The sequence below is a fragment of the Setaria viridis genome, chromosome 5 (genome assembly GCF_005286985.2).
Source record: "Setaria viridis chromosome 5, Setaria_viridis_v4.0, whole genome shotgun sequence".
In the NCBI taxonomy this organism is placed as follows: domain Eukaryota; kingdom Viridiplantae; phylum Streptophyta; class Magnoliopsida; order Poales; family Poaceae; genus Setaria; species Setaria viridis.
The window spans coordinates 30,114,676-30,137,139 of NC_048267.2; the positions used below are offsets into that span (position 1 = coordinate 30,114,676).

Below are 22,464 nucleotides of genomic sequence, written 5' to 3' on the forward strand. Positions count from 1 at the left end.
ACAACAGTTTGCAATTTTCAATTTTTCGATGCGTTTGAATCAATGTAAAGGGTTGATGAAATGGTTTTCAAAAGGAGTTAAGTATGAAAATCCACAAATACAACAGCAACATATAGTAGTATTTAACTTTGGCCTTGGTGCTCGGCTCTCTATTCGCACTCTCCATTCACTTATGAATAAATAGTCTGAAAAAAAAGTTTAGCAAAATCAGTGCTGGTCTCCGCAAATCATAGGGGATTGTACACATGATATAGATACTCCTGAAGACGAAGTTGTATTTCGATGTGAGTAACTAATTCAAAACGAAGTAATGAAAAAAAAGATGCACCTGAATTACCCCAGTGAAATAGTGTACTGTTGCTCAAGGAAGCGAAGGATCTTCAAGTGAGATCAGGGAGGGAGGTTGAGTGTGATTTATGTTCTATAGAACTCTAAATTTGGTTATTCATTTCTCAGCAAAACCTGTGAATGTGAAGATTGCGAAGAAGTCAGTCTTTTGTCTCTGGTATTATTCTGGTGGATGCAGAGTGTATCATTCATCATACCATGAAAACCAAGCTGCCAATCACATGAAGATAGTTATGACCGAGCTGACACGAAGACAGAGTCTCACCGGCCGCGAGGGTGAGACTGTTGAACTTTCGAGGCTGTATTTACTCCTCGTTCACGGCCTCGACGCCGGCGAGTGGGGCGGCGCGTTCCTCCCCAACCGCAGCAATTGCATCACTCGTCCTCCCATCACAGCCACTTCCTTCCTCCTCGCCCGCGGTACCGCCGGTTCCAGACGCATGTGTACGAACACCAATTCGACTCCCGCCGGCGCCGTCCCGCCTTCCGCGTGCGTGACGCGGTGACCTGTGAGTCCATCGTGCTTCTGTGCCCTGCCCGGCGTCTCTGCTTCCGGCCCTCCGCTTGCCGAAACGCGGTGCGCCGGCGCCGTCCTCCCAAGCCAGGCGCCGTCCGCTGCTGCTGGTGCAACCTGCACCAAGGCAACAGGTAAACTCCTCTCCAATGGCAAGCTTGCAACTTGGTGATTAGATTGATCGGATGGCGGGATCTAGGGCAGTAGGGCTTACTTAAATTAAATAATTGTTTTTTTTTGTGATTAGATTGAACAACATAATCCCTTGATCGGCTGATCCCTTCACTTTTTTTTTTGTTCTAAAATTGTAGTATGCGTTATTCACTCTTTGTGCTTTAGCTGATTGTTTGGCCAAGATGAAAAGGTTAAGGACCCTTGGTAGTTGGTATAAGCAGGTTGTTTATGCTGAAAATCCTAATGTCAATAATGATTAGTTCTCTTGACGTAATCAAAGCTTATGATCTTGGTGGTCCTCGTATCGGTGAATTCTAGTTAATAGAGATGCAATTCTCTTGTGATGCAAACATATCACATGTATATAATATATGCTACCTTATTTTGTTCTGCATTGGAGCTAATTAGTAGACAATTGTGGTGGTGCAACTCGTGTTGATTTGCTTATTATCTATGCTCTATTCAAGTTTGTATATGTGTGTGTATCATGTCATATATATAGTTGTCAGTTGTTACCTTATATCATTGGTGGATCCTCGTTGGAAATCCTGTCTTCATCCCTGTTCATTCACCTTATCAAAATTTTGGCTATGTCCATGAAACATTTATTATCAATGGATCACAACTGACAGCATATATGCTTGTATCTCTGCTGTTTTTTGGAAATGTGAATGTGTTCTACATTTATGGTCTTTTCAAGAACTTTTATTTAAGTGTACAAACTCAAATAGGCGCATAAAGTCCTTACTCTTATCTAACCTTACTGCCATGTGTAGGTCAGAATGGGTCACAACTTAGGCGAAGGTTCTGAGTTTGATGATTGGAAAGCCAAAATTTATGCAGGTCCGATCTCAGGAGAATTAAAAGTTAAGAATGGTGAAAGATACAAGTGCCCATTCTGTTGCACTGAGAAAAAGGGATATTGCAAAATAGATGGCTTGCTTCGGCACGCCTTGATCATAGAAGGTGCTTCAACCAAATTTGAGGAGAGGGCAACCCACAGTGCCCTCGTCGAGCATTTGAAGAGTAGCCTTGGTAAATCATCTGAGCCACAGTCCCAGCAGGTAGCCTTGAAGCCAAGACTTGCTGAGAACAGAGGTAAGCAATATGTCAGGCCATGGACGGGTGTTCTAGTTAACGTGCCTACCAAATGGGAAGATGGCTGTCAGGTTGGAGCAAGAACAAATCGGTTGAAGGAGCAACTATCACGCTTTTGCCCGCTAAAGGTCACTGCTTTATGGAATTCTAGAGGTCATACAGGGACTGCGATTATTGAATTTGGAAATGATTGGAGTGGATTTGGAAATGCACGTGCCTTTGAAAGTTACTTCATGACAGAAGGCCATGGTAAAAGGGACTGGAAGAAAAAAGAGAATGGGTATTCAGGGCTGTTCGGATGGGTCGCAATGGATGAAGATTACTTCTATCAGGGACCAACTGGGGCCCACTTGAGAAAAAAGGGTAACTTGAAAACCATCAATGATATTGAGAATGAAGGAATAAGGAAAACAGGTAAACTTGTGGCTGATTTAGCTAGCCAACTTGAGGTAAAGAATAGGCATTTAAATGAGCTTGAATGTGAATACAATGGAATAATTACGTTACTTGACAAGATGGTGGAGGAAAAGGAAAAGCTTATCCTGTCACACAAAAAATGTATGTTCCAATCTTTTGCTTCAATCTACATTATGGTCTAATTATCAGATACATGCATTGCTGTCCTCAACATACGCCAACTTTTCAACTTTTGAGTGGTAACAGGTATCAGTGAGGAGCAGCAGCAAGCTCGCAGACGTTCACAGGCTATCATTGATAAGAATCAAAAGCTGCGTTCGGAACTGGACTCCAAGTTAAATGAACTTGATGTGAGAACCAAACAGCCTGATGATCTTGCTGCAAGAAGTAATTGTGAAAGGAGGAGCAATGAACAAGAGAAGCAGATGGTGTGTGATTTCTTGCCTGCATCCTTCTCATCTTTTGTTAATGAACATTTAGCCTATAGATTTCCATTTGGCACTAACACGATGGGCCGGCCCGAGCACGACACAAAGAAGCACGGTCCAGGAACGGCCCGGCCCGACACCCATCGTGCCAGTGCCTGGCACGGCCCGTAGGTAGTGCCGGGCCTGGGCCGGCAATCTGGCCCACAGTGCCGGCACGGGCACGGCACGGAAATTGGGCCGGCACTATACAGGCCCGATTCGTATGAACCGTTGAATGTTTGATATTCTTCCTAAGCCGTTGGATGTACTCGATTGAAAAACCCTAGAATAAAAACACTCATCCCAGCCTCCCATCCCTCCCCGCGCCGCTATCTCGCTCGCGCCGGCGCCGCTCTCTCTCGCTCGCGGAGCTGCTCCCCGCGGGCGAGCGCAGGCGGCGGCGGCGCGGCCTCCCGTAGGCGAGCCCCCTTAGCACCTGGCGCCGTGGCGGCGGCAAAGCGGGTCGCGGCCGGCGCGGGCACGCCGGGCTACCGTGCTCGACAGCACAGCACAGCACGGCTAACCGCCCATAGGGCCGTGCCAGGGCCGAGATGTCGGCATGGCGGCACTACACGGCTAAGCCACCGTGCCGTATAATGCCGTGCCGCATAGTGCCGTGCCGCATAGTGCCGTGCCGCGCCGTGCCCGTGCCAGTGCCGTGCCATGCGGCCCGGTTGGCCATGTATAATTTAGCCACCTTTTTTTCTTTATAAATTGTGTGTAATTATGTTGGCTGCTTTTGTTACAATCTTTTTTGACGAGACTGCTGTTATTATCTTCATGGCATGGCATCTTACATACTTTGATTTGGGATCAGTGCCGAAGGTTTGGCCAAGTGCTTCTTGAAATATGTGCTCTAACATGGTTTTGCTGTTGCTTGTTTCATAATGCTATGAAATCAAGCCATCTTAAGATGGCAATGCTAGAACAAGAGAGAGCTGAGGAGAATGTGCTGAAGCGTCTGGAAGAACAAGTGGTATGTGTCTGTCCCATTTTTTGTCATACTCTATGGTGCTTTTGTTTCAGAATAATATGTTTTTTGTGAAAGTCTTACTGTATGGCAACTACATAGAGAGAAAAAGGATATTCTGAACAAGATTGAGGAGTTGAAACAGCAGTTATACGAAAAGAACGCCCTTGAATTTGAAATAAAACAGATGAAAGGAGCATTAGACGTGAGAAAGCATATGTCAGATGATGAAGGTTCAGAATCATCAACAACAACAACAACAAAAACAACAAAAACATAGTCTTTCAGTCCCAAACAAGTTGGGGTAGGCTAGAGTTGAAACCCAACAAGAGCCACAAATCAGGGTTCGGGCACATGAATAGCTATTTTCCAATCACTCCTATCCAGGGCTAAATCTTTAGGTATATTCCATCCCTTCAAATCTCCTTTTATTGCCTCTTCCCATGTCAATTTTGGTCTTCCTTTGCCTCTCTTGACATTACTGTCACGCCTTATGGTTCCACTACGCACCGGTGCCTCCGGAGGCTTTCGTTGGACATGTCCAAACCATCTCATCCGGTGTTGGATAAGCTTTTCTTCAATTGGTGCTACCCCTAACCTATCACGTATATCCTCATTCCGGACTCGATCCCTTCTCGTATGACCACAAATCCAACGCAACATACACATTTCCGCAACACTTATCTGCTGGACATGTCGTTTTTTTGTAGGCCAACATTCTGCACCATACAGCATTACAGGTGTAATCGCCGTCCTATAAAACTTGCCTTTTAGCTTCAATGGTACCCTCTTGTCATATAAAATTCTTGATGCTAGGCGCCACTTCATCCACCCCACTTTGATTCTATGACTAACATCCTCATCAATATCCCCATCTCATTGTAGCATTGATGAAGGTTCAGAATCAAAGAAAAAATGGATAAGTTGACTAAGGTTCTGAAAGAATAGGAGGATAAACTGGGAAAATTGCAGTCAGACACCAACGCTTTGATTGTCAAGGACAAAGAAAGCAATGCTATGTTGGAAAAAGCTCGAAAAGAGCTTGAAAAAGTATGTTACTTGCTATGCTGATCAAATTCTGCAGTGTTCATTGTTTATACTATTATGTTTATTTAAGTGATGAGATCGAATTGTTCAATGTTAATCATTAGATTTCATGGTTGCTCATCTTTTATATGTGCATCTGTGGCATGCTATGCAGGGCTTTGATGACCTTTCAACAAGTGGCCGAGCACATATAGGAATCAAAATAGCTGGGCAGCTTGATCAGAAACCTTTTTTAAATGCTTTTCGACGGAGGCCATCAGAAGGGGATTTACAACTTGATGCTGTCAAACTTTGTTCAAAGTGGCAAGAAGAAGTTAAAAATTCAAATTGGCATCCAATAAAGGTTGTCGAGGTTGATGGGAAGGAGCCGGTATAAATCTTTACCTCACTGTTACTTCTTTTATTTTCTTGAATATGTATTCTTGTATTATAGAAGAAAAATGTTTGTACTTGCAAAATGCTAGCTTCTGTAGCACATCTCTGTATTTGCAATAATACATGGCGATGGTTGAGTACTTGAGTCCTACTAGGAAAGAGACTGCCATCCTTTTTATCTTCAGTTCCCCGTTTCGTTTGCCAAAAACTGTCCAGTTTGGCCAAAGATTCACTGTGTGGCATCTGATGGTGCGATGTGTGTGATGCAGGAGAGGATAATCGAGGACGACGCCAAGCTCCGGGAGCTAAAACAGGAGTACGGTCAAGAAGTCTATGAAGCAGTGACAAAGGCGCTGCTCGAGATGGACGAGTACAATGCCAGCGGCAGGTACTGTAAACCGGTGGTGTGGAACTTCAAGGCAGACCGGAGAGCGCTGCTGAAGGAAGGCGTCCAGTTCATCGTAAAGCAGTGGCAATCGCGCAAGAGGAAGCGCTGAGCTGTTGGACCTGGATCGGAGTAGCGTTTGGCTGTCGTGTGCTGCTGTCTGCTCTCCACCTGATGGTCTCGAGCGATCGATGTTTTGGTGCACTGAGGCTTGTGCACTGGGTAGTAGTAGATGATGGTGACTTGGTGAACCACTAGGAGTCCGTTGCTTCTTGTCACTTGGGAGCACAAGCCAGGCCCTCCTGTTGCACTATCAGGGTCAGTGAACTTGGACGGATGTCTCTTTTGTTATTCCTTTTTGTCATTTTGTGTATAAGCAGAACAGACCCTAGCCTTTGTGGCAACCTGGAACTTGCATTTATGCTCTCTATCGTCTCCCTGATGAGTACCATTCGAAACAGCCAAGGACAAATTGAATTCATCCTGACCAAATTCTTGATTTTAAATTGATACTCAGCGCCAGAATTAGTTGGGTATCACCTTTCCTAAACTGGAATCTGTAGCATCGCACTGTCCGGAGGTGGGGAGTGCATAATCCAAGCGAGTCCAGGTCCAGCTACATACAACACGTTCGCCCGGTGGTCGTCAATCATTCGTGCCGGAGCATGACGACCCGTGTCGCGCGCCATGTGTCCTGGGGCACCCGCAGACGTGTCCCGGCAACCTCGAGGAAAAACTGCAAAAGACACTGCTACTCTGCGAGAACCGGCAGAAAGCAAAGACTTTTTTCATAGAAAACTAACCCGTTTAAGGCTGAAACCGCAAGAATCGGCGGAGCGCAGACAGAAGGGCAGCAGAGATCCATGGAGACGGCGACAGAAGTAGCAGCGAGCAAAGTAGCCGCCGGAAGCAGCGGCGGAGGGGTGCCGGCGCCGGCAGGGGAGTACTGGAGCGAAGCTCTCAAGTCGTTCCTCGACCACATCCCCATCTCCTCCGTCCCCGGCACGCTCCAACCCACCGCCTCCCCAGGTGTGCCATACGTTAATCACTGCTCAGGGACACTCTTTGCTTCAAGTACAAAGGAGGCGCCGTGATCAATCTCGACCACTTAGCTCCTCGTGGTTCTGCTGTGTATGCAGCGGTGGAGATCAAGCTCGGCGGCAGTGTCTTGGACGCCATCGACGCCATGTACAGCGGCAACGCGGCGGGTGCGGTGATCATCGACGAGGTGCAGAGCAGCTTTGGCAAGTACGTCGACCGCGACATTGGCTTCGTTGAGTTCTCGAGCATACTCTTGTGGGCTTTTGAGGTAACGCGACGACCTAATCTTGTTCCGTGTTGCTAGTTGTTCATCAGTTTGTTGGCGCAGAGCAATACGCTTTTCTGAAAATGTGTCGATCACAGATCATGTAGCCTGTTTGAGTAAAGACTAGTGAACGATCGTTAATATTGGTTGCATCTATTCTTGACAACTCTGTCAAATCCGTTATTCGTTCCTAGGAACTTGGCAAAGTGGAGCATGAACCAAAAGACAGTAGTTCGGATTTCCTCTCAAGTCTGAAACAGCATCCTCAGATTGCAGAAACGAAGGTACACAGTAATATTGCAAATGTATCCCTGTATTTATTTATGTTTGAACACTGGAACAGGTGGAATTCATGGTTTCGGAATATCTTTCTCTTAGTGAAGTAGGACGAATGTTTGTGCTAAAATGGCCACTGTGTATATTTTTACATTTTGTCTGTTGCTCTGCTGAATTAAACAGATTGCCTGGTTATCGAAGCTGTTCCTATGGGAGCCCTTCTTCCCTGTTCGAACCCATGACACGCTCTTTCACGCAATGCTTCTCTTCTCAAAACACCACAGGCTCAACGTGGTACCTGTTGCTGAGTCGATGAACTCAAGTGTTATTGGATTTGTCACTCAGGTACTTCATTGCCTGCCTTGATTTTCCATCAGTGCTTCTTTTGCGGTCAGTGATTTTGAATGCAGAATTCTATCATGAAGCTAATGACTGATGTATGACACCAGAATGCAGTGATGGAGTTGCTTCTCCAGTCAAGTGGCCTTGAGTGGCTCGACAAAATTGCAGACAAACAGCTTTCTGAATTTAGGTAAGCCATGAGCCTGAATACTAAGTACCAAATGCAGCTTAGCGTACGAGCAACAACAGCAACTGATGTTAGCGTCAGTTATAGGTGAAAGATGGTTACCATGATTCAGTTGTATGTCCTTAGTTACTACTGTATTTAGAATACCTTGTATGCATTATGAAAAATAAGTTATATATATATGAGGAACTAATGAGGTATGCTTTTTAGTGCGAACAGATCACATGCTCCATTAATTTCATTTCCTGGAATGTTATGGGAAAAATACCTTATGTAAATATCCTGAATAACAGTCAGCTAAATGTGAAATAGTCATGCGCGTGAGCCCATTGCACATAGTGCTTAGCAAGTATGATACAGCTGCCAATATTATTAATTTTGTATAGCTAAAAGGCCGCATTTGACTTGTCGGCAGGTTTGCAAGTGTGAGGAAGCCTGTTTTGGTGTACTCGGATCAGAATCTTGCTGATGGGTTGCATACTCTCTCAAAGGAAAAAATGGGAGTTGCAGTCATTGACAGGAAAACCAGCTGTCTGATTGGATCAATACAGTGCAGTGATCTCTACCTGCTTCTGGACGATAGCTCCCTTTTCAGCAAGACAACGTAAGTATTTCTCATCTTCTTTCACCATCTTCCTTGAAATAATTATGGATGTCCGTGAACACATTTCATGATTAATAGGAGAACAAGCATGGAAGAATTCATCAACTTGAAGAACAAGACCGACAACAAACACAGCACTGCTGAAAATTCATCTGCATGTGAGGGTCAAAACATCCTCGCCCTCAGAAACACTGGGCAGCGGATGATGGGCCTGCCAGTGAGCAACCTGAAATCCGACACCCTGAAGCAAGCTATGGAGAAGCTGACAGCGTCAAGGAGCAGCTTCAGCTTCATCGTCGATGAGCAAGGGCATGTCCAAGGAGTGGTGACGACAAGGGACATCATCTCCGTGTTCTCCCCACCATGCATGGACTCGAGACTCGACGGGGGCTCCTTCTTCTCGGCTGCGCTTGAGCAGGTTGGCTGCCGCGTTGAGAATGGACAGATGGTTCAGAACTCCTAGTCTGTAACTGTAAAACCCTGATTCAGGGGGCCTTCTAGCAGTATCAGACGTTGAATCTAGTGTACTTTGCCTGCTCTCTAACTTGTATCCGAGGTTACTCGTGATATGTTAAAAAAAAGCTTGCCCCGGCCACGCAGCAGGACCAAGTCAGTGAGAGAACCACCTTGCTCTTTGTTTCTTTTAAAAAAAATAGTCTCCAACCAATGTGAACGCACATATCCAACCTTCCTTACTCTAAAAGTAGAAACCAGTTGTTGTGATGGGTGTAAGATTGATTCCATTTGAATTTTATTTTTATATTTTGTCAGTTGACCTATAATATGACCTATAATATGATGCTCTATATTAGAAAAATATATTAGAATTTTTTTCATGATTACTTCTCGTACATTTTTGTATATCTAAGACTAATTTCTTATTAAATATTTCTAATTTTGTGAAAATAATCATGAAAAATTCTTAGTATAATTTTCTAACATAAGGCATCATGTTTTGTATATGCTCGCAAAATTTGAGCTCAAAATTCAACTCATAAATGAAGAAATAAAACGAAAAATAAATCTAGTTTGGGGTAGATTGGACCAAATGAAATAGTTCAGGGGGGAGTAAAGTGAGCCAAAATTTTGTTTAAGAGGTTAAGCGGACAAAGTGAATAGGTGAGGTGGTATTTTCAACGTTTCGTCTGTTGCTCGACGAATTGAACAGATTGCTTGATTAGCAAAGCCGTTTCCGTGGGAGCCTGCCTTCCCTGTTCGCACCCATGACTCTATTTCACGCGATGCTTCTCTTCTCTAAACAAACTCAACGTGGTGCCCGTTGTTGATGTAGAAAGTAGAAACCAGAGGCGATATGGAAGATGGGTTTAACGTCGTCCTGGTTTCTTAGGTATACGACGGCTTCATGTTGATAATTGGGCGCCCCGGAGAAACGAGGACCGGCCGCTTCAGCTCCGGCACCGTTGCACTCCTGTCCTGTGGACGGCCCAGCTGGTTTATCTGCTGCGATCGCAATCAGTATGTGTAGCTACCAACTGGGCTACACAATTTAAGCATTGCTACCGGCGTGTCAAAACGCACGCGGATACCTCGTTGAACAGAGGATGGGCTCGAACGGGGGCGGTGCACGTGCCGCCCGGGCACCTACCGAACAGTAGTGTGTGGCGTTTGCTGCTGGACGATGAGACGGCGCGCTCGATCCCCCGCACGCAGCTACTTCGCCGCCGTTAGGTGTATCGATCGATCGATCGGGTGTGCCCCTGCTGCTACTTTTAGTATTATATATAGTCCCCGGATGAAGGAGTAGCAACAAGTGTCAGCTCAGGCCTGCAAGCGCCGAGGAAAAAAAACAGAGAGATGGGGGAGGTGGTCGTGAAGGGAGAGGCGATGAAGCAGGGAGGCGCGACCGCCAAAGGGCCGGTGGTGGTGACGGGGGCGTCGGGCTTCCTCGGCTCCTGGCTCGTCATGAAGCTCCTCCAGGCCGGCTACACCGTCCGGGCCACCGTGCGCGACCCCAGTGAGTTCTCTTGCGAATGCGTGCATCCACTTCACAGCTGCGAAATTTTGATTTGGTTCGTGTCTTCCAGCCAACGTCGCCAAGACGAAGCCGTTGCTGGAGCTTCCCGGAGCAGCGGAGCGGCTGTCCATCTGGAAAGCCGACCTGACCGAGGAAGGCAGCTTCGACGAGGCCATCAAGGGATGCACCGGCGTCTTCCACGTCGCCACGCCCATGGACTTCGAGTCCAAAGACCCAGAGGTACACAATAACACAAGGCGTCTGCAGCAGTCAACAACTTCCTGCCCAAGTGACCAAGTCCAGCTTAATTATATGCCTGTATGCGTGTGGTGGTTCCGTTGCAGAACGAGGTGATCAAGCCGACGGTGGAAGGGATGCTGAGCATCATGCGAGCCTGCAAGGAGGCCGGCACCGTGCGCCGCGTCGTCTTCACCTCCTCCGCCGGGACGGTCAACATCGAGGAGCGCCAGAGGCCCGTCTACGACCAGAACAACTGGAGCGACGTCGACTTCTGCCGCCGCGTCAAGATGACCGGATGGGTACGTACGTAGCTCTTCCTCTGCTCTGCTATTCTGCTGAACGCCATGGCGATCACGCGTATCATCCCTACTCTGCTGAACGCGATGGCGATCGCTCTATCTGACGACGTGTTCACCCGGGCTCCGCAGATGTACTTCGTGGCCAAGTCCCTGGCGGAGAAGGCGGCCATGGCGTACGCGGCGGAGCACGGGCTGGACCTGATCAGCATCATCCCGACGCTGGTGGTCGGCCCGTTCCTGAGCGTGGCCATGCCGCCCAGCCTCGTCACCGCGCTGGCGCTCGTCACGGGGAACGAGGCCCACTACTCCATCCTCAAGCAGGTGCAGTTCGTCCACCTCGACGACCTCTGCGACGCCGAGATCTTCCTCTTCGAGAACCCCGACGCCGCCGGCCGCTACGTCTGCTCCTCCCACGACTCCACCATCCACGGCCTCGCCGCCATGCTCAGGGAGAGGTACCCCGAGTACCGCATCCCGGAGAGGTTCCGGGAGATCGACGACGGCGACCTCCAGCCCGTGCACTTCTCGTCCAAGAAGCTCCTCGACCACGGGTTCACGTTCAGGTACACGGTGGAGGACATGTTCGACGCCGCCATCCGGACGTGCCGGGAGAAGGGCCTGATCCCGCTCGCCACGGCCGGAGGGGATGGCTCTGCCTCAGCGCGCGAGCCCGGCGAAGCGGATGCAGCTCTTGGGAGGGATGGCCCGGCTGTTGGCGCTTAGACAAGCGCTGGTGTGAGACAAATTTGCTGTCCTACGTCGATGCTATATATCCGTTCTACCTGTGAAACATATTGGTGCAGGAACTGGTGTTTGAATTCATAATTGTCTGGGTTATACATTTTTTTATCTCGAAACAAATATTTTTGAGCTTTCACATCCTATAAAAATAAGCTACTTGTTAAGGTTTTGATATAAAACTTGCCGCCGCAAAAAAAAAATCAAAACACATCTGTTCCTCATGAGTAGCACCTTGTGATGTACTAGTACCTGCTATGTTCATAGCAAGAGTCTGAAGAGATACGAGACAACAGATGCTCGACAACTGTCTTTTTTTTAGGCAAGGATCTACTGATAGGATATGGATAAGAAATAACCAGAAGACGCCCTCTACAGCTGCATATTTACACCGATTCAAAAAAAAAGATAATATTTGGATATATAAATACCGAACCAATTTTCTGTCCCTACAAAAGAATAATCAACCGCCTATTTTCCCCGCTAGCGCTCTTCAGAATTGTACTTATTCCAAGCTTCCTGCACAGTTGCGGGACAACAGTTAGCCTCCGTTTATTGTACCAAGTAACTTGATATAGGAGTATTTAAAAAGATGTCTACAAATTCACCAACACAAAACTTGCTTCGCCAATAACTAGTTACAGCTTACAGGTATATATTTCAAAGCCTTTTTACCAATTGGGCATGCTGGCAACATCCTTGCGAGCTTGCTGGTCATCACAATTTAGAATGAGCAAGCTTTTGAAAACCAGCTTTAGACCTATTACTAGTCAGCTGCTAGCGCCAGTTCCCAACAGATTAATTTGGTATTAACCAGGTGTTTCTTTTTTGTTTACATTTTCTTGGAAGAAGCCAGTTTCAGGACATAATAAGACCCTTTCCTAAATAGGATAACTGTCAACAATAAAGTGGATGTTCTTATAACACTGTTGGTAACTGAGTTTTTATTTATTTTGACCTATCTCATTATTCACCCTAATTTGATCATGATGTATCCATCTAGCTTCTCAAATATGGGGAACATAATCAGTGCTTCAGTAGTAAATAAGCAGCTACCTATAAAATGTAAAGATGAACAAAGAACACACCTTCAGAAGATCAAACACCTTCTCACAAATGTATTTCTGTCTGATTGTAGCACCCCTTTGTTGTACTTTATCTGGATGGACACAAAGGGTTGCCTTCCTGTATGCCTTCTTGACACCAGCAGCTGTAATAAGCTCTGTGAGGGGAACTGGCTGCCAACCACTGTCTGAACCAAGTATCTGCCCAGAAGAAAAGATTTGCATGACTGGACTGATGTGTAGTTTGAGTTCAAATTCAACATGATAGCTCAAAATGATGCAATGCAGAATGGAAGTACAAGTAACTGAGTAAGAGCTCATGGAATCATTCTCCCCAAAAATGTACCAAGAATGAATCTCCCAGGTACAAGTAGATTATAGCATCCTTTTTAAGCTATTTTTACAATATTAACCTGAACCAAGACTATATACTGTGCACAATGATTTAAACCTGATTTATGTTAGTTTAACTCATTTCTTAAATTTCCTGAAATAGATTTCAATGGAATCCATCTGACATCTGAGGTTAAAAGTTTCTGATAAGAACCAGTGGAAGCTCCACGGTAACCAGGATGTAAATAGTTCAGATAGAAGTCCTACATATTGCAATGTGGACAGCAATGCTCGCAGGTTTCCTTCTTTTCCATTTGACCATCTCTTGACTTCAGGATCAAGGAATTCAGCCAATCTCTGTAACAAAAATAAAATTTCGTACAGAAAAAGGTTATTTAGAAACAAATGAACTTATTTTTCTTACTGATGACCAAATTTCTTACATGTTTCTCTGCCTGCTCCCTCTGAGCCAGCATGTCCCGCATGTTCTTTTCAGCAAGGGCTTTTGCCTGAAAATTGATAATGATGAGAATTACCACAGACTACACAACACCGGACAAGTAAAGGCAACAGCAGAGCATTGGAGTATACCGCTCGCTCAGCTGTGCGTTGATGCCTCTCCGATTTTGCTTTATGTCTTAGAGCTGACTCAACTTCAACTACTGTATTTAAAAAAAATACAACCCATGAACCAAAATACGATAACAATAGAGAACTATTAGACAGTTGACAAAGACAAATACTTGAATTCAGTAGGAAATACTTCTGGATAATTAGCAATACCTTCAATATCTTTGCTTTTTACGTGGTTATTTGAAGCCGTCTTCTGAAATTGTACCTCGTGTTGATTATCCTGTGTCAAGAATGCAAGATTAGAACTGTATTTAGTTTGGTAAATGTGCAGCCAATAAAGTCTATATAATGACATCAGCTACCTGATTAGGTGCCTTAAAACTGTCCTTGAAAGAGCCCCTGAACCTCTCCATTCTCTCCTTCGCATCTGCGGCAGCCTTTGCCTTTTCAATTGCCCTCTCCCGAGCTTCAGCAGTTGCTCTCTCAACTGCTGCACGCTCTGCTTTCATTCTAGCTTCTCTTGAAGCCTTTTCAAGAGCTGCTTGAGAGGTTGTCTTTTCTTCTTTCTCATGAGCTTCTGCGGATGCTCGTTGTCGTGCTGAGGTAATCCGTTCTAATGCTATTCTTTCAGCCTTGGCACGAACCTCAGCAAATGCCCTTTCATGTGCTTCTCTAGTAGCCCTCTGAACAGCAAGTCTATCTTTCGCTCGTTCCATTTCCCGTTCCTTCTCTTCTTCTAACTCTCTTCTCTGTCTCTCTTTATCTTGTTCTTTTTCTTTTTCCAGTTTGCGCACCTTTTCTTTCTCTTCATCAAGCCTTGTGAGGACCTCCTTCTCAATTTCTCCAGTCTCTTTTACGTCATTCCTCACTTTAGTTCTCTGAACACCAATGTTCTCTTCTCTTGATTCTAGTACAGTTTCTGATGCAGTATGTTCTGCAACCTTATCTCTTTCTTCCACTTTGCTTCCAGTATTTTGCCCCTCTTCTAATGTTGTAATTTTTTCAGTTGGAATTTTTCTATCTGCTTCCCTGCAATCCACTTCAAGATTTTTAAGAAAATCGTCCTTCTCAGCAGAAACAGACTCAGTATTTTGAGACAAGTGCTTCATGCTAGTGCATGCTTCTGAAAATGAAGCCTGCAGATTATTTGACAATGTGCCCATCTTCATGGCATAATCAGCGCCTTCATCGGTGATAAATTCATGAACAGAATCAAATTGATCATCATCTGTGTCACTCCTTACATTAACTTCTTCATATACACCATCCGCTCTTCTGTAAACACAAGTTTCCATGGATTTCTGGCCTTCCTTACCATCATGGCTTAGTACTTCTTCCACCAGTATCTTGTCAACATTCTCTAGCAAGGATTTTTGCACCTCTCTTTCCTCACCATGAGATACGATATCCTCAACTCTGTCCATTCTGTTCTCCAAATCTTGGGGTCCCCATGACCCTTGTGATTCTTGGAACTGATATGGATCTTCGTCACAAGTACCACATGTTCTCACATTGGATTCCACCAATTTTCCTTCTCCCAAAAATGCATCAACTTCTGCTTCTTCATATTCGCTTTCATTAGCAATAGCACTTCCCGAAGTAAGATAACCTTCCTCTTCAGGAGATCCAGATACCTGATCCACATCGCCCTCTTGAAAATATCCACGTGCATCTTCGTTCTCCTCAATCCCATGTTTTGTCATCTCTTCATGGATGAGTGATTCTGAAGTTACTTCATTTACTCTTTCATTTTTGTTCTGTAGGCATGCTTCATCAACAAAATTGAATAGCATTTCTTTCTCAAAAATTTCATATGGTTTGGCAGACTCTTCTAATTTTGATATTTTCACTAAACCTTCCTTGATTTCGTCAGTATTAGGAACATTTGCAGGTTCCTGTAAAACCTGACTCCTTGCTGAAGTACAAGAGAATTCATCAGTGCATGGAAGCTCGAGTCCCTCTTTATTGTTGTTGCCTTGGTTAGAGTTCCCTACCAATGGAGTTTCCTGAGCCGTGAAGTCAGAATTATTTTTGTTACCATTGGCATGCCCTCCAGATAAACAAGGCTCCAAAAAGGAACAGGACATTTCCAGGTCAGCATGGACCTCTGCAGGTAAACTATTCATGCATGAAATCTCAAACTGCCCATCATTACCGTGGCCTTCATTCCCAACCCCTGAACATTGTTTCAAATGGGAATCAGTTGGCTCTTGGTATGTCACCCTTTCATCACAAAAAGGAATTTCTTGTGACCAAGGAGCCTTTTGTTCAGCCTCCACACAAGCTATACTATCTTTTCCCTGATTTACAGGTTCCATCCTCATACCGATTGTATTGTTACTGCTCCACAATTTTCTAGACCTTTTCAGCTCACCTGCAAAACCCCCTGCCTTTCCTGTATCAGACTGGTCAAGCATGGCAGAAGAATTTGTCATCAGATCATTATCTCCTTTGGATGGTTCTTGGTATGTCACCCTTGCATCACAAAAAGGAACGTCTGGTGACCTAGGAGCCTTTTGTTCAGCCTCCATAGAAGGAATACCATCTTTTCCCTGATTTACAAGTTCCATCCTCAGACCTGTTGTATTGTTACTGCCCCACAATTTTCTAGACCTTTTTGGCTCACCCACAAAACCACCTGCCTTTTCTTTATCAGACTGGTCGAGCTTCGCAGAAGAATTTGTCAGAAAAAAGTTATCTCCGTTGGTTGGTTCTTGGTATGTCACTCTTTCATCACAAAAAGGAACTTCCGGCAACCTAGGAGCCTTTTGTTCAGCCTCCAAAGATGCCATACCATCTTTTACTTGATTTACATGTTCCATTCTCAAAACTGTTGTATTGCTACTGTCCCACAATTTCCTAAACCTTCTTGGCTCACCTGCAAAACCCTCTGCCTTTTCTTTCTCAGACTGGTCGAGCTTGGTGAAGGAATTTGTCATCAGATCGTTATTTCCTTGGCATGCAGCTTCATTAGGTCTGCATCTCTGATCATTGCTAACCAGTTCATAAAATTCAGCATCTGATGTCCAATTTCCTAATTGTTCTAGTTCACTGCCATTTTGCATCATCTCCTGAGGCTTCCCCGGTGATATAAATCCCTTTTTGTCACGATCACAGTGAACGGGCTTAAGTGCACCACCGACCCTATTCTTATCCAGCAAAGTTATATCGTTGTTTTGATTTTCCTCTTTTGCCAATCTTCTCACGTTCAGTTTTTCTTCAAATAGGTGCACATCTTCAGGTGCCTTACGTTCCTTAATTTCAGTTGATTTTGTGCTTCTGTGATGAGCTGGCTTCTTCCGGAATTTAAAACTGTCGCCTTTTCTCTCCATCAAGTCTTTTGCAGCTTTTAATCTGGCTTCAGCAAATTCCATTGCTTCCTTCATGGCAGCAGCAGCAGCTGAGTTAGGATTGACATCAGCATCTCCATGTTCTTTGTTTCCATTTTTATTAAGCGATTTTGATGGTGGTATTGGTGGTGGTTGCACTTTGATTGGTGCTGCTGGAATGCTGATGTCGGATGCCCTTAAGAATGGATAATCAGGAGAAGGTGCTTCCTCGCTTGACACTGAATGGATGCTAGACCTCTTGTGAAAGCTGTCATCCTCACAAATATTTTCAGAGATGGGGGCGCATGTTGGGATATGCATATGCTGCTGCTGACAAACTACTGAAGCACTATTAGCACTCTTCAGGCCGATGGCTGCAGCATTCTGTAGGCTCATCTTCTCAGGGGAAAGTGCTTCCTCGCTTGACACTGAATGGATGCTAGACCTCTTGTTAAAGCTTACATCCTCACAAATATTTTCAGAGATGGGGGGGCTTGTTGGGATATGCTGCTGCTGCTGATCAACTACTGAAGCACAATTAGCACTCTTCAGGCCAACGGCTGCAGCATTCTGTGGGATCATCGTCTCAGGGGAAGGTGTTTCCTCGCTTGACACTGAATGGTTGCTAGACCTCTTGTTAAAGCTTTCATCCTCACAAATATTTTCAGAGATGGAGGGGCATGTTGGGATATGCAGCTGCTGATCAACTACTGACTCACTATTAGCACTCTTCAGGCCAACAGCCGCAGCATTCTGTGGGCTCATCTTCTCTTTCACACCATTAGCATGTGCCCCGGTGTCCGTTACTGGGACATTATCCATTTCTGAATCATTTGACAAATTGCAAGAGTCAACCACATAGCTAATTGAAGGTTCCACTATGCAAGTGGTCATTTCAACAACATCATCTGGTCTTCCCCTGGAGGCCTTGTTATATGACATGCTGAACCTTTGATCGCCATCTGGATGAAAGGAGACTGGATAAAATTGCTCCACATCAAAGTGTTGGTCGCAACAAGCATTTGGATACTGTTGATAGAGTATAGATGGCTCAGCGTCTAACTGGCCAGATTCTTTTCTGATTGACGATCTGTAGATATGGAATACAAGGCATAAGTTAGAAACAATAAAACATGACATCTGCATTCATTGTTGCCAATTATAAAAAAAAAGGAATAAGTTCACTTCATACACCTGCAATTTCCCCAAAAAGACAAACACTGAACTACAAATGACGAATTAAAAACAAGAGAAAAGAACTCTAAAGGAAGGATGATGTTGAACTTAGGGAGTGAAGCAGGGTTTGTCACAGTTGTCAATCGCATTTCAAGAGCACGCTTTTTAGGTAAATCTTACCTTGAAGAGTTTTGGGAACATAGGATCAGAATTTGTAACTGACCATCATCATCATGGCACATATCTAGTTGACACGTCAATGACCAGTAACAAAAACATGCAAGGAAACTTAATTGTTAGAAAGTTGTCCAAATCACCTGAACAGCAGCATTTTAAAAGCAAGATCCTTAGGTGAAATTCTGAGTTTCGCAATCACATCTCAAAGTTTACACCAACTCCAGAGTTGAGAAGAAAAGGCAGCACTTCAACCTGAAGGAACTACTTTTGTCCAGAAGGACTAAAACAACTCTAGATATATGTCGCATCCAGCCTCACCAATGGCACAAGCTCCACAGCACACGCAGGAGACTAAAATGGTGAGCATTGAGCCCGTGACGAAATATAGCACTTCACCTAACTCAATCACCTTTATCTTTATGGATCAGAAAATTTGCGGTACACGTAGCTTGGAAACGACATTCCACCATCCTACTCATACAAAATTAGCGGACATGGAAAAGGAGAGGGAAATCAGGATGTAAATTGGTAACGCAAAGGCAGCATTTCGTCCCCACAATGGTGGATGGTAAAGATGAGCAATGCCTCCACAGCAGACCTTAAGCCCCCATTAACCCCTTTCCTCTAAAAGCACGAGTAAAACGAGAGCCCCAAAATTGGAACAGGAGGCCACCATCCTTAGCTCAAAACAGTGACCCTCACGCAACAGCGGCACAACGAGGCTGGGAAAATAACGAAATCCTGAAAATGGGGCCAGAATTGGTACCTGGAGCTCCCGCTCGGCGACGCGATCTCCTCCGCCATACACTCCGCCCCGGGGAGCATCTCCTCGTACGGCGCCGCGAAGTCCCCGAAGTCGAAGCGGCCGAAGATCTCTCCGTACCCGCCGGCGCCGGCGCCGACTCCGTCGGCAACGGCCGGGGGCAGGTCGAGGTAGGGGATGGAGCAGGAGGCCGCGACGCCGCCGAACACCTCCGCGTAGTCCGCCGGCGCCGCCCCCGCCCCCTCGGCGAACGCCGGAGGCGGCGCGAACCGCGGGGGCCCTCCGAACACGTCGCCGTAGGAGGACGCCGCCAGCGCAGCCGCCGCCGCGTCCGACGCCTTCCGCCGGTGGCGACGCTCCCGGTGGGGCCGCCGCGGTGGCGGTGCCGTGGCGAGCTCCTCCATGGCCGCCGTCTTCAGAGAGAGGAGGGGCGGCAAGCGGGGCGGGGGAGGAGAGGGGGAGAGCAGCGCAGCACCACGCCACCACCGGCTTGGTGATTCAATTTCAAATAGGTTTGGTTTGATTGCGTCGGGAGTTTGGCTGTTTGGGGGTGGTGGCCTGGTGGGGAATGAGAAGGACTGGTGCATCGAGTGGTAGGTGGAGCCGGGTGCAGGTGGCATTTTTATTTGGGTCGACGTGGTGGGGCCGGACGTCCGTCCAGTCACCACTGTCCTCGCCGTCGGCGGGGGGTCAGATTAGGTTGTCCGGCGGCGACTTCGGTCAGCGGGGGCAGCTGGGGTAAACAGGATGGCACTGCTGTAAACAGGATCTGAGATTTCGCATTTCGATGTATTCTTTTTCTGTGTCACGGGTGAAAACACCGAAATTTCACTAAAATTTTAACAGAGATTTCTACAATGTACTAATAACTTTTGGGTATTTTGATTCTTGACAAATGACAAGCCTTAACATGAGTATGCACATCCATGCAACGGATAAGAATCGACAATGCACCTAAAAGAAAATATGGGCCTAGAATAGCATGCTTACAACACAGTATAAAGACTAAGCTAACAACCAAATTTCTGTTTTGTATTACTTTGTTTCTCACTGAAACGGTGAAATTTGCAAAATTCGAGCCCTGGTTGTAAATATTTTTCCCTAAATAAATAACCGACATGATAAATTTGGCCCAATGGAGAATTTGATCATATGTGTTGTGATCTTGCAATGCATGGAGCTAAATGATATATGTACCGTTTATTACAGCCAAAAATTGCTATTAATTTTTCCGATAAATAAATGTGAGTGGAATATAGGGAGGTAAATATGAGAAGTCGGTTCGAGCATCCTGAGAAGTAAAAGTAAAATGTGGAAGCTGAATGAGTTTCCCTTTCTTGGATAAATAGATGAATAAATATGAGTAGTGGGTTAGAGTTGCTCAATTCTCTGTAAATAACCTGAGCTGACTATACTATGGTATGGATAGATTATTACGGGCGTTAAGCAAGGTTTGGTAAGAAAGTTGTGTCGGAGCGAAGCAAACACGCTCTCACGGTGAACTAAAGCATGCATGCCATTGGCCTCAACTACAGGAAGAAAAGGAGTAACCTGCAAGCGAAGTTGCTTGGCAGGATGGCACCGGCGATGAAAGGGATTATGGCCGGCGATGAGCAGGCGCAGGCGTGTTGAATGGGACGATCGACGAAGTGTCGGAGGTGGTCGGCGGGGAGGCGGGCAACGGGATCCCAATGCCAACATAATACTACGTACGGAGACGAAAATTGTCCAAGACCGGACAACGGGACAACCCAACTTGTCGGATCGGTACCAAAGAGCGCCCGTGAGATTTGGATGGTTTCCGGCAGCCGCTCGTCGTCGTCCTCGCAAAAGACAAGCCCGCCACGCGTACACGGGCACACACACATGGTGCGCGGCGTCCGTGCATGCCGCGTACGTGGATCAACCGCCCCGGCGCTAGCTTTTCTTCTATGCCGCCGCCGCGGCCAACTCGAGCCGTAAAACGTGGTGTGGTGCAGTGGGTGCGCCGTGCGCGCGCGGAGGCCCGCCCTGACTGGCCGGATCGGACCGGACAGGTTGCGCTGGACCTGCTAAGCACCGCATCGCACACGTCCTACTCGCTACGTTCAATTCGGTCGTCCTCGCGCAAGCTGTTCGTGCATGTTCTTCGTTCTCCATGCACGTTGAGCCGTTGAGGTTGCCAATTGATTAAGCCCTCCCTCCAAACTCCCAACTTTAACACTATGTAAAAAAAAATTCCCCATAACATCAAACTTGCGGTACATGCATGGAGTACTAAATGTAGACGAAATCAAAAACTAATTGCACAGTTTTGTTGTACTTTGCGAGACGAATCTTTTGAGCCTAATTAGTCAATATTTGAATAATAATTTACAAATACAAACGAAACGCTACAGTTACGTATTTATGACAAAATACCAATTTTGGCACTTCTAAATTGGGAGCTAAACAAGACCTAAGTTTCCGAATCACAACCAACCAGCCAGCCAGCTCGATCGATCATTATGATGCAATCGATGGATGGTTACCTGCATTCATTCAAAAAAAAAGTGGATGGTTACCTGCTATTGTCTTGTGAGTTGTGACATGCATCGATGATCATGCATGGCATGGCAATGATTCCACTTCTCCGGATCCGCGTATTTTGCTCCGATATATGCCGTGCGGATGATCTCAGTGGGTGATGTGCGTGTTCCCTTTGCGGGCACTGGGCACAAATGATTGTCGCTTCAGGGTTGGGCTATGGTCTTCCTATATGTGTCCCATCACCCTAGCTTGTTCTTCCCTTAATCTAAAAAATAAGCCTGTTCTTCCAAGATGCACATGCTTTTAAGCAATAAGTCATACTGTCATACATACTCCATATAGCAGGCATATACTCCACATAAGTTACTAGTTTAACATGGTTGGTCCAACCCACAGACACAGGCCACGATTGTTGTGGTGCGCGCATGTGAGCGTCCAAAACAGTCAAAGACTCACAGTCACCAAATAATAGTACGCTGATGCACTGGAAGCGAGATGGCCCTTAAATGCCAAACCGACATGGCTGGATGACGTTGACACCTCGAGGCGTTGGAGCAATCATTTGTAGAGGAAAGATTTGGCCAAGCCTGCCGCTATTTCTATTGTCTTCGTTCTCTCCATCCTCTGCTTGCTTTTCCATTGGTTGGGTGTAGGACACTTTTGTGTTGGATATATATACTTGGATCCACCGAAAGGGGCCAGGGAGCCGAGATCCTCCCAAGAGCAAGAGGCGCCCCACTACTCCTTGTCATGAAGTAGCTAGAATGCTAGATAGTGCC

General features: G+C 46.0%; 4 protein-coding genes across 11 annotated transcripts; 3 read left to right on the forward strand and 1 right to left on the reverse strand.

Annotated features, from left to right (window-relative positions):
- Positions 1–495: 495 nt before the first annotated feature.
- LOC117856058 (SNF1-related protein kinase regulatory subunit gamma-1) lies at positions 496–9,119 on the forward strand. 7 transcript variants are annotated; one of them, XM_034738481.2, is made up of 14 exons: positions 496–996; positions 1,813–2,692; positions 2,798–3,994; positions 4,091–4,593; positions 4,699–4,770; positions 4,874–5,038; positions 5,190–5,405; positions 5,680–6,824; positions 6,935–7,104; positions 7,296–7,385; positions 7,561–7,722; positions 7,827–7,909; positions 8,322–8,510; positions 8,589–9,119. In XM_034738481.2, exons 8-14 carry the CDS (start codon positions 6,659–6,661, stop codon positions 8,971–8,973), a joined length of 1,245 nt encoding a protein of 414 aa, XP_034594372.1. In that variant the 5' UTR covers positions 496–996; positions 1,813–2,692; positions 2,798–3,994; positions 4,091–4,593; positions 4,699–4,770; positions 4,874–5,038; positions 5,190–5,405; positions 5,680–6,658; the 3' UTR covers positions 8,974–9,119. The 7 variants fall into 7 exon arrangements, 6 of the variants coding, with proteins under 6 accessions (XP_034594372.1, XP_072149719.1, XP_072149720.1 ...); XM_072293619.1 differs by having other exon boundaries at positions 506–996; positions 2,798–2,979; positions 3,922–3,994; positions 4,091–4,770; XM_034738478.2 differs by lacking the exon at positions 4,091–4,593 and having other exon boundaries at positions 514–996; positions 2,798–2,979; positions 3,922–3,994.
- LOC140222877 (factor of DNA methylation 4-like) lies at positions 3,932–5,907 on the forward strand. Its single transcript, XM_072294004.1, has 4 exons — positions 3,932–3,994; positions 4,961–5,038; positions 5,190–5,405; positions 5,680–5,907. The coding sequence occupies exons 1-4, from the start codon at positions 3,932–3,934 to the stop codon at positions 5,905–5,907; spliced, it is 585 nt and encodes a 194-aa protein (XP_072150105.1).
- A 954-nt stretch (positions 9,120–10,073) lies between the features above and the next one.
- On the forward strand, positions 10,074–11,865 carry LOC117854796 (dihydroflavonol 4-reductase). Its single transcript, XM_034737048.2, has 4 exons — positions 10,074–10,485; positions 10,556–10,725; positions 10,830–11,024; positions 11,154–11,865. The coding sequence occupies exons 1-4, from the start codon at positions 10,326–10,328 to the stop codon at positions 11,745–11,747; spliced, it is 1,119 nt and encodes a 372-aa protein (XP_034592939.1). The 5' UTR covers positions 10,074–10,325; the 3' UTR covers positions 11,748–11,865.
- Positions 11,866–11,986: 121 nt separating this feature from the next.
- LOC117854794 (uncharacterized) lies at positions 11,987–19,711 on the reverse strand. 2 transcript variants are annotated; one of them, XM_034737046.2, is made up of 8 exons: positions 19,181–19,711; positions 14,095–18,151; positions 13,943–14,012; positions 13,751–13,821; positions 13,603–13,668; positions 13,427–13,516; positions 12,851–13,027; positions 11,987–12,281 (listed from the first exon to the last, which is right to left on the reverse strand). In XM_034737046.2, exons 1-8 carry the CDS (start codon positions 19,579–19,581, stop codon positions 12,246–12,248), a joined length of 4,968 nt encoding a protein of 1,655 aa, XP_034592937.1. In that variant the 5' UTR covers positions 19,582–19,711; the 3' UTR covers positions 11,987–12,245. The 2 variants fall into 2 exon arrangements, with proteins under 2 accessions (XP_034592937.1, XP_034592938.1); XM_034737047.2 differs by lacking the exon at positions 19,181–19,711 and adding an exon at positions 18,555–18,739.
- Positions 19,712–22,464: the final 2,753 nt, after the last annotated feature.